This window comes from Pristiophorus japonicus, chromosome 18 (genome assembly GCF_044704955.1).
Source record: "Pristiophorus japonicus isolate sPriJap1 chromosome 18, sPriJap1.hap1, whole genome shotgun sequence".
NCBI classification, from domain to species: domain Eukaryota; kingdom Metazoa; phylum Chordata; class Chondrichthyes; family Pristiophoridae; genus Pristiophorus; species Pristiophorus japonicus.
In genome coordinates this window covers 95,976,539-95,991,474 of record NC_091994.1, presented here as the reverse complement: position 1 = coordinate 95,991,474, position 14,936 = coordinate 95,976,539, and the positions used below count along the sequence as shown (strand labels likewise).

Genomic DNA, 14,936 nt, shown 5'->3' with positions numbered 1-14,936 from the left:
GTGCATTTCCCGCTTTCATTTTATATTTGAACTGCAGTACACGTAAGGAGCAATGTCTATTTGAGTGACACAAATTAAATAAGGTTGCTTTTAATTAAACCAAAATGAGCTATCAGTCCGAATGATACCCAACTCTAAATATGTGAGGGAAAATAGCGCTCCAGCGCCATCTGGTGTACGGTTTGACATCTGCAGCAAGATAGCAGCACCCTCCAGTGGTGAATAGCCAAAATTGAATGGATTCTTCAAATGTTACGTTATTTCACTGATCCATATTTACACTGGATGATTTCATCAACAGAAAAACAGGACTAAAATTAGACATCTTTATTTGGATTTGCATGTTCCACTTATACTGGATGCAGACATTTCACTGACTGCAGTGATTGAAGATTTAACCACAGGTCTGTCAATTAATAAATTATAGAATCATACAGCGCAGGAGGCCATTCTGCCCAAGATGGCTGTGGCAGCTCTTTGAAAGAGCTATCCAATTAGACCTACTTCCCCTGCTCTTTCCCCAAATCTTTCAACTGGTGGAAAGTGGACATCAACAAGGATGGGCTCAGAGTATGATTCCCTCCGTAGTTATCGAGTCTGCCAGCAGCTTCCATAGCCCAGTCCAATTTTGCATACACCTGACCTCCGCTCATGCAGATTTTCCAGAAGGGGTCATTGCCCAGCGAAGGTTCACCAGACTGATTCTCGGGATGGCAGGGCTTACATATGAAGAAAGACTGGATCGACTAGGCTTGTATTCGCTGGAATTTAGAAGAATGAGAGGGGATCTCATAGAAACATGTAAAGTTCTGACGGGATTGGACAGGTTAGATGCAGGAAGAATGTTCCTGATGTTGGGGAAGACCAGAACCAGGGGTCACAGTCTAAGGATAAGGGGTAAGCCATTTAGGACCGAGATGAGGAGAAACTTCTTCACTCAGAGAATTGTGAACCTGTGGAATGCTTTACCACAGAAAGTGGTTGAGGCCAGTTCATTAGATATATTCAAAAGGAAGTTAGATGCAGCCCTTACAGCTAAAGGGATCAAGGGGTATGGAGAGAAAGCAGGAGTGGGGTACTGAAGTTGCATGATCAGCCATAATCCTATTGAATGGTGGTGCAGGCTCGAAGGGCTGAATGGCCTGCTCCTGCACCTATTTTCTATGTTTCTATGATGAAGCAGGGAGCCTGGTTGCTTGTCTTTTCCCTAACCAGGGAGCGTTTTCCTTTTTGCAAACCTGACTTCTGCCACAACTGAGATCAGTGAACTGGGCAGAGGTCAGGGATTATACTGGTGCTGGTCTCGACTGTACTGCACTGGGCTGAACATTTGGAGCGGCTGTAGAGGAGATTTACTAGAATGGTACCAGGGTTGAGGGACTTCAGTCATGTGGACAGACTGGAGAAGCTGGGATTGTTCTCCTTAGAGCAGAGAAAGTTGAGAGATTTAGTCAAGATGTTCAAAATTATAAGGCGTTTTGATAGAGGGGAGAAACTGTTCCCACCGGTAGCCAGAGGACACATGTTTAAGGTAATTGGCAAAGGAACCAAAGGAAGATCAGGATATTTTATGTGATGATCTGGGATGCACGGCCTGAAAGGATGGTGGAAGCAGATTCAATAACTTTCAAAAGGGAATTGGATAAATACTTGAAAAGATGGCGCACTTAATCTCATCCATCCACACACCTGACCGTCTCCCATTACAGCTGCTTCCAGTGTCCAGTGCGTTGCGAGGATGGGTGTGTCTGCCGACCAATGGCGGTAGTGTGGGGGCGGGGTGCCGCAAGGATGGACATGTTGGCCGACCAATGGCGGACATCTGGGTGGGGCAGGACTGACGGAGGTGAGAGGTAATGAGTATTCCTCCGGGAATATGTCCAATCACAGTTGCCGACCCTATCCTCATCTCTTCCCCCTAACCCACATTACAGTGGGGGAGAGCGAGCTATAAGTTCAGCCTGAAACCATAACCAAGTGATTCAGCTGCGCCAGGAGATTCGTTTTATTTTTTATTTATTCATTCACAGGATGTGAATGTCCCGGGCAAGGCCGGCATTTATTGCCCATCCCTAATTGTCGTTGAGAAGGTGGTGAATGCACTGCAATCCTTGTGGTGAAAGTATTCCCGCAGTACTGACTTTTCCGTAGTGGTTTGGGACAACTGAGTGGCTCGCTGGGCCATTTCAGAGGGCAGTTAAGAGTCAACCACAGTGCTGTGGGTTTGAGGTCACATATAGGCCAGACCGGGTAAGGACAGCAGATTTCCTTCCCTAAAGGACATTAGTGAACCAGATGGGTTTTTATGACAATCCGGTAGTTTCACGGTCACCATTGCAGATACTAGCAAATTCCAGATTTAGTTAATTAACTGAATTTGAATTCCCCCACCTACCGTGGTGAGGTGTGACCTCACATCTCCAGATTATTAGTCCAGGCCTCTGGATTATTTATCCAGTAACATAACCACTATGCTACCGTACCCCCCTAAACATTAACAATAATGAGCTCAAAGTCCTCATGGCATTTGTTGAGTTTTATTTTCTTTACTGATTTTATCCTCCCGCATCTCCTCAGTGCCAACCCAAGCTGGGAGTGGTCCCATGGGTGCCAGTTACCCTCTGGTACCTTGCCCCATCTGCCTAGATAGTCAACGCCAGCACGCTACTCAATCATGCCGAGCGCGAACCTGATCTTCACGCACTTTCCAGCAAGGGTCACTGGGCAGTGACCCGGAGTTGGAATTGACCCCCTACCCCCCAGGGTGCTGAGGCCAATTGTAGCCTCCACTGCCGCCGCCCCAAGCTAGATTGGCAATCGAACCTGTGACCTGCTGGTCTGTCCAGCAGGGGGCCACACCACACACTGCATTTATTCACTGAAGCAGTTACTCATTCTGTTCAGTTCATTTTAACTTTTTTCTTTGTTAATTACCACTTTTGGATGTGCCTTTTTGCACTCAAGGCGAGGGATTTATAGCGTCGGGAACTGAAACAGCTCCTCATTTCATACATCCATTGTCGGCATCAAATACTCTCGGGTTTGATACAGCACAGGTTAAATGCAGAGTAAAACTCCCCGTGCACTGCTCCAACTGCACCAGTGTAATGTGTTCCACACAATAGCCACCCTGGTCGCCTCTCCCAGTAAAAGTATCAGCTTAGTGCCAACTCGTGCAGAGTTAGGGGCAGTTTTGTGCTGTGTCCCCCTGCCTAAGTATTGAGGCTGCGGGAATCTCACAGCCTGCAGACTCAAGTCCCAGGGGCAGCAGACCGATGTCCAGCCCACTGACCTCTCAGCAGCAGTAATAAGGCGAATACAGAGAGCCGTTGTTCAGCATTAGGTTCAATCCGAATGACACTCAACAGCATCGAATCGTGTTCCAACACGACGGATACCAGCGACAGTGCAGTAGATAGCAGTTAACTGCCTGGTATCTGGAACTTGAGCTGACGTATCATGTACAGATTTCCCTGATCCAAGCACCTGGTACCCGTGGGATTTACTGTGATATATTCACCGCAAAGGGGCTTGCAGCAGGTCTTGAACTGGGAGTTAATACAAAAGAAAAGCAAAGGAGTTCACAGTTTGGGCATCAAGGCATCTCATACACAAGACAGTAAGCCCGATGTTGACACGCAAGCATGGCACAGTTTGAATGACGAGGCTTGTTGTTGACGCGCAGTGCAGTCCAGAAGGTCAGAGACTTGTGATCCCGAGCTGGCCTCCAGTCAACTCTCCTTGACCCACGACCACCTGCGACAGTCCACTGCTAGAATTCCTCCGACTCGGTTGCTGAGAAGCATCCTGGGACTGGCAGAGACGGTGCGGCAGGTTACAGCCAAGGAGGGAAGGGACGTGTCTTTTCGTGACCAGCTCGGTCCGCATCACTGCCATCGCTTCCAGATTAACAGCGACCGCCCGTCCTTCCCCCTTTAAACTTCATTTGCAGCAGTTTGTTTGCACCAGCAACGTGTCACTGCCAGTTCCGCCGCGCTGACTGCATGGAGACGGTGCGAGCCATCCCCTCGCTCACCAAACGATCAGTGATTTAGTTGACGCAGTCCTGTAGTTGGGTTATGTCTGTGAGGGCTAGCTCGCTGGCTGCCGACAGACTCTTGGCTCTCAGGTCCTCCAGCTCGTCCTTCACTGCTTGCCACTTCTTCACCATCCTCCGCATCTCCTCTTGCTTCACCTTCAGCCGCTTACGCAGCTTCTCGTTCTTCTCCAGGGCAGCAAACAGCCTCCGCTTCATCATGCCCATGTTGGTGGCAGCGTAGGTGTGGTCAGCACAGCCCTCGGTGGCCTTGCCCTCCTTGGGAGCCGCCTGCAGTGGGTTCTCCTCCCCTCCACCCGGCGTGGCCACGGGCACCTGAGGGAACAGAAATCCGCGGTGACTCGACACAGACTTGAGTTAACGGAATAAACGCAGGTGCAGGGATAGACATGCGTGACCACATCCTCTCCACAGACTATCACGCGACACCCTGCCTGCAGACATATGTGACCCTCCCTCCCCGCATCCCCCACTTATGGTTAGAAAAAAAATAGAAAATAGGTGCAGGAGTAGGCCATTCGGCCCTTCGAGCCTGCACCGCCATTCAATGAGTTCATGGCTGAACATGCAACTTCAGTATCCCATTCCTGATTTCTCGCCATACCCCTTGATCCCCCTAGTAGTAAGGACTTCATCTAACTCCCTTTTGAATATAGTTAGTGAATTGGCCTCAACAACTTCCTGTGGTGGAGAATTCCACAGGTTCACCACTCTCTGGGTGAAGAAGTTTCTCCTCATCTCGGTCCTAAATGGCTTACCCCTTATCCTTAGACTGTGACCCCTGGTTCTGGACTTCCCCAACATTGGGAACATTCTTCCTGCATCTAACCTGTCTGAACCCGTCAGAATTTTAAACGGTTCTACGAGATCCCCTCTCATTCTTCTGAACTCCAGTGAATACAAGCCCAGTTGATCCAGTCTTTCTTGATATGTCAGTCCCGCCATCCTGGGAATCAGTCTGGTGAACCTTCGCTGCACTCCCTCAATAGCAAGAATGTCCTTCCTCAAATTAGGAGACCAAAACTGTACACAGGTGGAATAAACATCATGTCCTTAATCCAGGAGCACCCAAGCTTTTTGTTGTCCCGGGCTGCTGAGGGACCATGGAACCTTGAGGGTCACAGATAATGTTTACATCAATGTCCCCATTAATTGCATACATAGTCCCCATCACTTTAAACGTCCATGTTTAAAATGAGCAGTCACTTATATCGGACAAAAAGCGCCAACCATTTACATTATCATCAACTGCAAAGTTGCCGGCTGTAGTGTCCTTCATGCTCCGTTTATTTTGGGCAGAAGCAGCTGCACTTACTCACTAGTTTGCGCCTTGTTAATGTGCCCTTGATTGCAAGAACAAACATAAGTCAACAAATATGTAAATAACACCTCATGATGCAAGGTCACCGACCTGGAAACGTTAACTCGGTTTCTCTCTCCACAGCTGCTGCCTGACCTGCTGAGTGTTTCCAGCAGTTTTTGTTGTTATTTCAGATTTCCTGCATCCACAGTATTTTGCTTTTAGTTTAACATCTTGTTAATTTTCAATTATCTTTTGGGTACTTAAGGCCCTCTAAGCGTTACTAATTATTGACTGTAGTTTAAAGAAAGCTGCAGGTTAGAGCTGGAAACAACCGTGCCTTTGCATCCTTGGGACCTGTATTTAAATCCAGCCCAGATACAAGAAATGAAAGTTTTCCCTCCGGCTGTTGAAAGTGAAATTAGTTTGACACGTGGGCACGAATTCAAAAGGCACTTTAATTGAGCAAACTCATTCAGTGGGTTGCTGAGATCACATGAACGGGATAGATGCATTTAAGGGAAGCTGGATAAGTACATGAGGGAGAAAGGAATAGAAGGATATGCTGATAGGACGAGATGAAGTAGGATGCGAGGAGGCTTGTGTGGAGCATAAACACCGGCACGGACCAGTTGGGCCAAATGGCCTGTTTCTGTGCTGTGCAAGGTATGTAATTCGATGTAACTATGGCAAAAGGTCACTACAAAGAACAAACTGTAATATTGCGATCATGTTATACAGGCTACCACGTATCATGGGCAAACTGTGTTCACACGAACCCGCCCGCTATAAGCGGTGACCGGTATAATGGGATTTACTCACCAGTGAGGCAACGGCTAAAAACAGCCCACAAGATTCAAACAGGCAAACTAATGAGAAAGAAACGCCCGTGCAGACAGAACTGAGCTGAACCACCTGGATTTGTGGCTGCGGCTGTGCCCGACACAAGGAGGAACGACACTGAGCCCCACTCTTGAGGTATCCCTCCCTCCCTGTCTGGCCTTTGCTTGCAATCTCCTTAAAGCGAGATAGGAAATTCACCACATGGAGAATCCTGAGCAAGAACCCATGCCTTCAATCACATGGCACCCACCAGTTAAAACGAGTAAAAAAAATAACTTGCATTTCTATAATGATTTTCACAACATCACGATGTTCCAAAGTGTTTACAGCCAATGAAGTACTTTTGGGGTGTAGTCACTGTTGTAATGGAGGAAACACAGAAACCAATTTGTGCACAGCAAGCTCCCACAAACAGCACTGTGATAATGACCAGATCATCTGTTTTTAGTGATGTTTGTTGAGGGATAAACATTGGCCAGGACACCAGGGAGAACTCCCCTGCTCTGCTTCGAAATAGTGCCGTGGGATCTTTTACGTCCACCTGAGAGGGCCTCGGTTTAACATCTTATCCGAAAGACGGCACCTCCGACAGTGCTGCACTCCCTCAGAACTGCACTGGAATGTCAGACTGGATTATAAAATCTCTGGAGTGGGACTTGAACTTATGACCTTCTGACTCAGAAGTGAGAGTGCTACCCACTGAGCCAGGCCGATTATTAAGTTTTACCACTGGGGCGAGTATTCTGTTCCCCCAAGGTTTGAAGTGCTCCAACGAAACGAATACCCACCGTCTCAGCCAGTTCCTCAATTACTTCAGTCTTCATCACACTGCTGGTTTTTTTCAACTTTTTCCTTGCGCGATGTCTCTGCTGGGATAACAAACAGGATCAAACATGGGACCACAGTTTTAGAACAGGGGGAGAAGTGACAAAGATCTTCTATTCAAAATCTCGTAAAAGTAATGATTGGCTGGGATACGGGTTCCACAGGCACCGACAATCATCCGGCACCTCACCCTAGCATCCATTCTTCACAGAAGAGTCTCAATAGTGAGTTTAGGTAGGCTATTCAACTGTGGTGGCATCATAGCCTAGCCAAGCCAGAACCTATCCTCGTACAACAAACAAAAAGACTTAGATTTATATCGCGCCTTTCACAACTACCGGACATCCCATTTTTGAAATGTAGTCACTGTTGTAATGTAGGAAACGCAGCAGTCAATCTGTGCACAGCAAGCTCCCACAAACAGCAATGTGATAATGACCATATAATCTGCTTTTGTGTTGTTGATTGAGGGATAAAAACTGGCCAGGACACCGGGGATAACTCCCCTGCTCTTCTTCAAAACTTGGTTTAACCGCTCAATCCGAAAGATGGCACTTCCGACAGTACAGCACTCCTTCAGTACTGCACTGGAGTGTCAGCTCAGATTTTTGGGCTCAAGTCTCTGGAGTGGGACTTGAACCCACAATCATGTGACTCAGAGGTGAGAGTGCTACCCACTGAGCCACTGGCTAACACACATTCTTACAAAGGTCACTGAGCAGGAGCGGGAGCCCAGAAAAACACAAGCAATGCATGACGCATTAAGCTGAGCCATTCAAATGGAAAACCTCTCATAGTGAGCAGCCAGAGATAGGATTGAGCACTGCAGACCTGCACAGCCAATGCAGAGTGAAGCTCCCCTCTGATCTGTTCCCAATAATGTGCCTCAGCTCCCCCCCCCCACCCCCACCTCAGAAGAGCACCTCTTTCTGCACACCAGCCATCCTACGGGAATTGGGTTGAGACACGCGATCTCATTTCCCTTCGGACCTTTGCAGCCAACAGATGCTTTCACCCCATCAGTCGAGATTATAACTCAGGCCCCAGAGGTGAAAGGTCCCAGTCCCTTCACATTCTGTTACTTCAACAACAACTTGTATTTATATAGCACCTTTAACGTAGTAAAAAGTCCCAAGGCGCTTCGCAGGAGTGTTATCAAACAGGATTTGACACCGAACCGTATAAGGAGATATGAGGACAGGGGACGAGGCAGGTTTTAAGGAGCGTCTTACAGAAGGAGACAGAGGTGGAGAGACTGCGAGGTTTAGGGAGGGAATTCCAGAGCTTCGGGCCTCAGCTGCTGAAGGCAAGACCGCCAATTAAAATTGGGGCCAAGCAAGAGGCCGAATGACACCTATACTGTACCTTCATGATATCGGGGTAAGGGAAGACTGTGGGCACGGCATTATGCTTCAGATTTTTTCGGTTCCCCCAAGTGTTGAAACATTCTGGCTTGAAATGCTCTGAGCAAATGACAGTGTGCTGGTTGGGTTTGAACTCTGCTCTTCCGACATTCTTCATCCATTCTGTCAATAGGTCCGGCTTGCTGAAGGGAAACCTGCATTATGAGGAAAGAGCATCAAGGTCGGAAACAGTCCGCCCGTTAAACAGCAAGGCTCATTCTCCCCTTTCCCCCACCACCCAGACCCAGTTATCCCCCTCCACCCCCCCCCCCCCGAGTTATCCTCCTCTCCCCTTCCCCCCCCCCCCCCCCCGAGTTATCCTCCTCTCCCCTTCCCCCCCCCCCCCCCGAGTTATCCCCCTCTCCCCTCCCCCCACCACCCCAAGTTATCCCCCTCTCCCCTACCCCCAGACCCCGAGTTATCTCCCTCTCCCCTTCCCCCACCACCCAGACCCCAAGTTATCGCCCTCTCCCCGTACCCCAAGCTATCCCCCTCTCCCCTCCCCCCACCACCCCAAGTTATCCCCCTCTCCCCAGACCCCGAGTTATCTCCCTCTCCCCTTCCCCCACCACCCAGACCCCAAGTTATCTCCCTCTCCCCGTACCCCAAGCTATCCCCCTTTCCCCTTCCCCCACCACTCAGTTATCCCCCCTCTCCCCACCACCCATACCAGAGTTATCCCCCTCTCCCCTTCTCCCAGACCCCGATTTATTCCCCTCTCCCCACCACCCAGACCCCGAGTTATCCCCTCTCCCCTCCCCTATTCCCCCTCCCCCTCCCCCCCACCAACGTTATCCCCCTCTCCCCACCCCCGAGTTATCCCTCTCTCCCCTCCCCCACCAACCAACCATCGATCTACACATGCACTGCCTCGATCACGCTCCTGTGAAACACCTTTTGGATATCTTACAATGTTGAAGGTGGTATATAAATGCAAGGTGGTGTTCTTGCTTAGTCTCACAGCTGTTAGCATGTTCTACAGTAACTGCATTAGATATTATTTTTAATAATTTTCTGGGGAGTCTGACATATATTAATTATTTATATAAATCGCTGCTCACTCGCAGTATCTATAGTAATTATTATTCTGGGCCCCTAGCTGACTTACCTGTGGAAGGTTACCTCCTAGTTCCTGGTAGTTGTTGGTAGTTATACATTATTTTTACAAATTAATTGATTAAAAATATAACTGGTTGTTCACGCACAATATATCTATTATTAATATTCTACGACCCAGGCTGACTGACCTGTGGTAGGTGGGTTCCTTGTCTCTGATGTGTCATACGGTATTTTTATCAATTCATTATTAATGTAAATGGCTGCTCACTCTCAGTATCTATACTGATGATGCGGCCCCCTACCGGTTACCTATGTTAGGTGAGCTACTTGTCGCCGATGTGCTGTCGGTAGTTATACAGTATTTTCGCTCATTAATTCATAGAATCTTACAGCACAGATGGAGGCCATTCAGCCCATCGCGCCTGTGCTAGCTCTTTGAAAATCCAATTAGTCCTACTCCCCCGCTCTTTCCCCACATCCCTGAAAATTTCACCTCGGGTATAGGGTCAATTTCCTTTTCAAAGTTACTTTTGATCTGCTTCCACCACCCTTTCAGGCAGTGCATTCCAGATCATAACAACACTCTGCATAAACATTGATTAATTAATTAATTAAATAAAATGATTGTTCACTCTCAGTATATAGATATTATTGATTATTACTATTCGTGGCGTTTGGGCTGATTTACCTGTGGAAGGTGAGCTCCTTGTCCCTGATGTGTTGTAATAGTTATACAGATTTTTTTACAAATTAATTGATTTTAAAATTACTCTTCACTCTCAGTATATACATTATATTATTGATATTCTGGGACCCTGGCTGAGTTACCTGGGACAGGTGAGTTACTTGTCCCTGATGTGCTATAGTTGGTAATCACACAGTATTTTTATCTATTGATTATTTATATAAAATGACTGTACATATATTGATTAAAATTCTGGGTCCCTGGCTGATTTACCTGGGACAGGTGAGCTACTGGTCCCTGATGTGCTATAGTTGGTAATCACACAGTATTTTTATCTATTATTTATATAAAATGACTGTACATATATTGATTAAAATTCTGGGTCCCTGGCTGATTTACCTGGGACAGGTGAGCTACTGGTCCCTGATGTGCTGTGGGTGATTATACAGTATTTTTACACATTGAGAATTATTTTATAATAAAATGACTCAGTATATACATGATATTACTGATGATTAATATTCTAGGTGCCCTTGCTGATTTACCTGTGGAAGGTGAGCTCCTTGTTCGTGCTGCTGTACCTATTGGTACAGTTGTAGGCAGTGCACGACTTCGGCATGTCCCAGCCCCGCTTTTGCCCCCCACAATAATGGCGGCCGAGCGGCAACACCCGGCCCGCCACCACCCCGCACAACAAAATGGCGCCGCAACATGTGCTTCCAACACATCAATCCAACCGGAAAATAGATAGATATTAGGATAGCGAACTTAAAAATCCAAATTCCTCCCGGACCTGGCCCCTCACGCTTAACTTACGGAGGAAAAATTAATTATATAAAAAAAACATCTCGGAGGCGCCAGCCCTTTACCGCAAAAGCTGCTGGGATTATTTTTACTGGGGGGGGGGGGGGGGGAGGAATTTGCGCGATGACGCATTCGCGTGTTAGGAGGGCGGGGTCACCGCCCTGCGCGATGACGCCACAATCAGGGTGGCTGCTGCGGCCGTTTGGGGAAAAGTTTGATGGGCACAAAGTTTTTGTCTTGGAAGTTTTTTTTTCTGTTCATTGATTTCTGTCACCAACAACAACTTGTATTTATATAGCAGCCCGTACCTCCCACTCCGACCTGTCTGTCCTCGGCCTCCTGCATTGTTCCAATGAAGCTCGAGGAGCAGCACTTCATCTTTCGATTAGGCACTTAACAACCTTCCGGAGTCAACATTGAGTTCAACAATTTCAGATCGTATCAGCCCCCCCCCCCCCCCTTCCCCAGTCTCTCCTCCCTCAGTCTCTCCCCCCTCTCCGTCGCCTTCCCCAGTCTCTCTGCCCCCTTCCCCAGTCTCTCCTCCCTCTCCGTCCCCTTCCCCAGTCTCTCCTCCCTCTCCGTCCCCTTCCCCTTCCCCAGTCTCTCTGCCCCCTTCCCCAGTCTCTCTGTCCCTTTCCCCAGTCTCTCCCCCCTCTCCGTCCCCTTCCCCAGTCTCTCTGCCCCCTTCCCCAGTCTCTCCTCCCTCTCCCCCAGTCTCTCCTCCCTCTCCGTCCCCTTCCCCAGTCTCTCCTCCCTCTCCGTCCCCTTCCCCAGTCTCTCCGCCCCCTTCCCCAGTCTCTCCTCCCTCTCTGCCCCCTTCCCCAGTCTCTCTGCCCCCTTCCCCAGTCTCTCCTCCCTCTCCGTCCCCTTCCCCAGTCTCTCTGCCCCCTTCCCCAGTCTCTCTGCCCCCTTCCCCAGACTCTCTGCCCCTTCACCAGTCTCTCTGCCCCCTTCCCCAGTCTCTCCGTCCCCTTCCCCAGTCTCTCTGCCCCCTTCCCCAGTCTCTCCTCCCTCTCCGTCCCCTTCCCCAGTCTCTCTGCCCCCTTCCCCAGTCTCTCTGCCCCCTTCCCCAGTCTCTCTGCCCCCTTCCCCAGTCTCTCCTCCCTCTCCGTCCCCTTCCCCAGTCTCTCTGCCCCCTTCCCCAGTCTCTCCCCCCCAAGTGAGAGTTACCCAACAGAGCCAAACTAACAGTTTACTACTTTTTTTCTTCAATTGGTGCCCTGCCACCAACTGCATTCTCTGTCCCTTTCTGCTGGGTGTGCATTTTTTCCTCTGCACTATAAAGCACTCTGACCAATCTATGAATCAGGCTATGGGTGTTGGTGGGGGCTATTTGAGCACAGGGGCATCACAACCAAGAGCAATCTTGTCCGACTGCCCACATGTACACACCCACTAACATGGGTTACTGGGTAGCAGCAAGGTGTGACAATTCTGCCTGATTTTTGCCCCATCAATGTCCAGGTATTAATCTGAATGTGAACCATCCAAATTGTTCAATCATGGCTACATAGGTTATGAAAATGTCAGAGTGCTGCAGTAGGGACTTGTTCTGAAGTTTCAGTTAAGTAACTCTATCTTTATTCTATGTCTAACTGTTCAGTACCTGACTTGGGGTGTGATGGGAAGTATAATGGGGATTTTACTCGAGATCAGCCCATTCTCATAGAATCATAGAAGTTTACAGCACGGAAGGAGGCCATTTCGGCCCATCGTGTCTATGGCGGCCAATAAGAGGCTATCCAGCCTAATCTCACTTTCCAGTTCTTGGTCTGTAACCCTGCAGGTTATGGCAATTCAGGTACATATCCAAATACTTTTTAAATATGGTGAGGGTTTCTGCCTCTACTACCCTTTCAGGCAGTGAGTTTCAGACCCCCACAACCCTCTTGGTGAAGAAATTTCCCCTCAAATCTCCTCTAAACCTTCTACCAATTACTTTAAATTTATGCCTCCTGGTTCTTGCCCCTCTGCTAAGGGAAATAGGCCCTTTCTATCCACTATTATCTAGGCCCCTCATAATTTTATACACCTCAATGAGGTCTCCCCTCAGCCTCCTCTGTTCCAATGAAAACAAATCCAGCCTATCTAATCTGTCTTCATAGCTTACTCTCCACTCCTGGCAACATCCTCATAAATCTCCTCTATACCCTCTGCAGTGCAATCACGTCCTTCCTGTAATGACCAGAACTGCACACAGTACTCCAGCTGTGGTATTCTATGCCTCAGCTATTAAGGGCAAGCATTCCATATGCCTTCTTAACCATCTTATTTACCTGACCTACTTTCAGGGATCTGTGGAAATGCACTCCCAAGGTCCCTTTGTTCCTCTACACTTCTCAGTATCCTACCATTTAATGTGTATTCCCTTTCCTTGTTAGCCCTCCCAAGATGCATTACCTCACACTTCTCTGGATTAAATTCCATTTGCCACTGTTCTGACCAGTTGGTTGATATCTTTCTGCAGTCTGCAGTTTTCTTCTTATCAAACCACACAGCCGATTTTAGTATCATCTGCAAACTTCTTAATTATACCCCCTATATTCAAGTCTAGATCATTGATGTATATCTCAAAAAGCAAGGGAGCTAGTATTGAGCCCTGCAGAACCCCACTGGAAACATCCTTCCAGTTGCAAAGGCACCCATCAACCATTACCCTTTGCTTCCTGCCTCCGAGTCAATTTTGGATGCAACTTGCCACTTTGCCCTGGATCCCATGGGCTTTTACTTTTGTGAGCAGTCTGCCATGTGGGACCTTATCAACAGCTTTGCTAAAATCCATATTCTGTACATTTTCCATTGCTTCTTTGGAAGATAAGGGGGAAAAATGTTTATCAATTAAAATACCAATAGTTAAATCTTTATTTACAAAATAACTTCCGATATACATGTACAAAGTTTCACAGAAACAAGGCTTTCTTTGTTCCGCTTTGACGATTCTTCCGAGGACACGGTCCAACATTCCCGGCAACATCACTGCACACAGTCCCAGAGTCAGAGACGTGTTACATGTGTGTGACAATCTAGCACAAATATTCCCATCGGGAGCAGGAGGACCACCGCTGCTTGCAATGTCACAATGCTGCTTTGTAAAAGAAAATTCCTCCACATTTTCAAAAAATAAGTTAAAGGGGGATAAAAGTCAAGAAACAGGTTTTCTTCAAAAGGATATTGTAGAGAGTGTTTTGATCATGTAATAAAGACCAGATTACATTACAATGCTTTCATTATTGTTTACAGCACAATAGATATCCGTGGCCTTTGTGGGGTTTGGATTGACTGGAGGTGTTGGCGAAGGATTTACTCCTCTCCTGACAAGTGTTGACTCTCGAACAGTTCCATGGGGAGCAGTCACCTTCCACTTGCTGGCCCTGCCAGCTATTCTTCACCCTTGACAATGCATGCTCCCCACCCCCACCCCAAACTAATTCACCGTGGTCAGCACAATTGAGCCCCATTCTGTCCTCACCCAGAGTCCATATGTGCAAATGTTCACAGCAGGAATCACAGGACAATGATCGGGAGTGGGAATTCTGAGGGTAACTTTCCATCCAAGCCATGACAAGGACTGCCTTCCCACCTCACAGCCTCTGCCTCTCTCTCTTCTCCCCTCCCTCCATATGGGAAGAAAAGTTTGAGGGGATACTTTTTATTGCCAAGAGGGAAACCACCAGATCACATACTCTTGGTAGAGGAAAAACAGTTAGTGGGGAAAAAAAAAAAATCATACTTTGATAGCAGATTAAATTTCTATTATTTGAATGTGGGTGGCTGGAGGAGGCACATTAACTCCTTGTGTAAGGTGGTGGTGGCAATACGGGTTGATTGTCAGACATCTTTAAGTGCTCACTATGTCTCTAATCCACCGCCTCCCAAAGCCAATTGTTACAGAAGAGGAAAAAATAAATCACTGGTTTGAGGTAACCTGTAAAAGGGGAAAGAAAACCTGTTTGGGAAGGG

General features: G+C 47.8%; 1 protein-coding gene across 2 annotated transcripts; it reads right to left on the bottom strand.

Annotated features, from left to right (window-relative positions):
- Window positions 1–272: 272 nt before the first annotated feature.
- On the bottom strand, window positions 273–11,061 carry thap3 (THAP domain containing, apoptosis associated protein 3). Of its 2 annotated transcripts, none has more exons than XM_070860440.1 (4): window positions 10,718–11,061; window positions 8,391–8,583; window positions 6,989–7,069; window positions 273–4,372 (listed from the first exon to the last, which is right to left on the bottom strand). In XM_070860440.1, exons 1-4 carry the CDS (start codon window positions 10,789–10,791, stop codon window positions 4,052–4,054), a joined length of 669 nt encoding a protein of 222 aa, XP_070716541.1. In that variant the 5' UTR covers window positions 10,792–11,061; the 3' UTR covers window positions 273–4,051. The 2 variants fall into 2 exon arrangements, with proteins under 2 accessions (XP_070716541.1, XP_070716542.1); XM_070860441.1 differs by having other exon boundaries at window positions 6,989–7,066.
- Between the last annotated feature and the right edge of the window lie 3,875 nt (window positions 11,062–14,936).

What these genes read in the sequence shown, in the direction of transcription:
- thap3 (XM_070860440.1), bottom strand. Translation starts at nt 10,791, where the DNA reads ATGCCGAAGTCGTGCACTGCCTACAACTGTACCAATAGGTACAGCAGC. An exon ending in CTTACCCCGATATCATGAAG is followed by an intron (nt 7,070 to 8,390) that starts GTACAGTATAGG and finishes TTGTTATCCCAG; the next exon opens with CAGAGACATCGCGCAAGGAA. An exon ending in TTGAGGAACTGGCTGAGACG is followed by an intron (nt 4,373 to 6,988) that starts GTGGGTATTCGT and finishes CTGTTCCCTCAG; the next exon opens with GTGCCCGTGGCCACGCCGGG.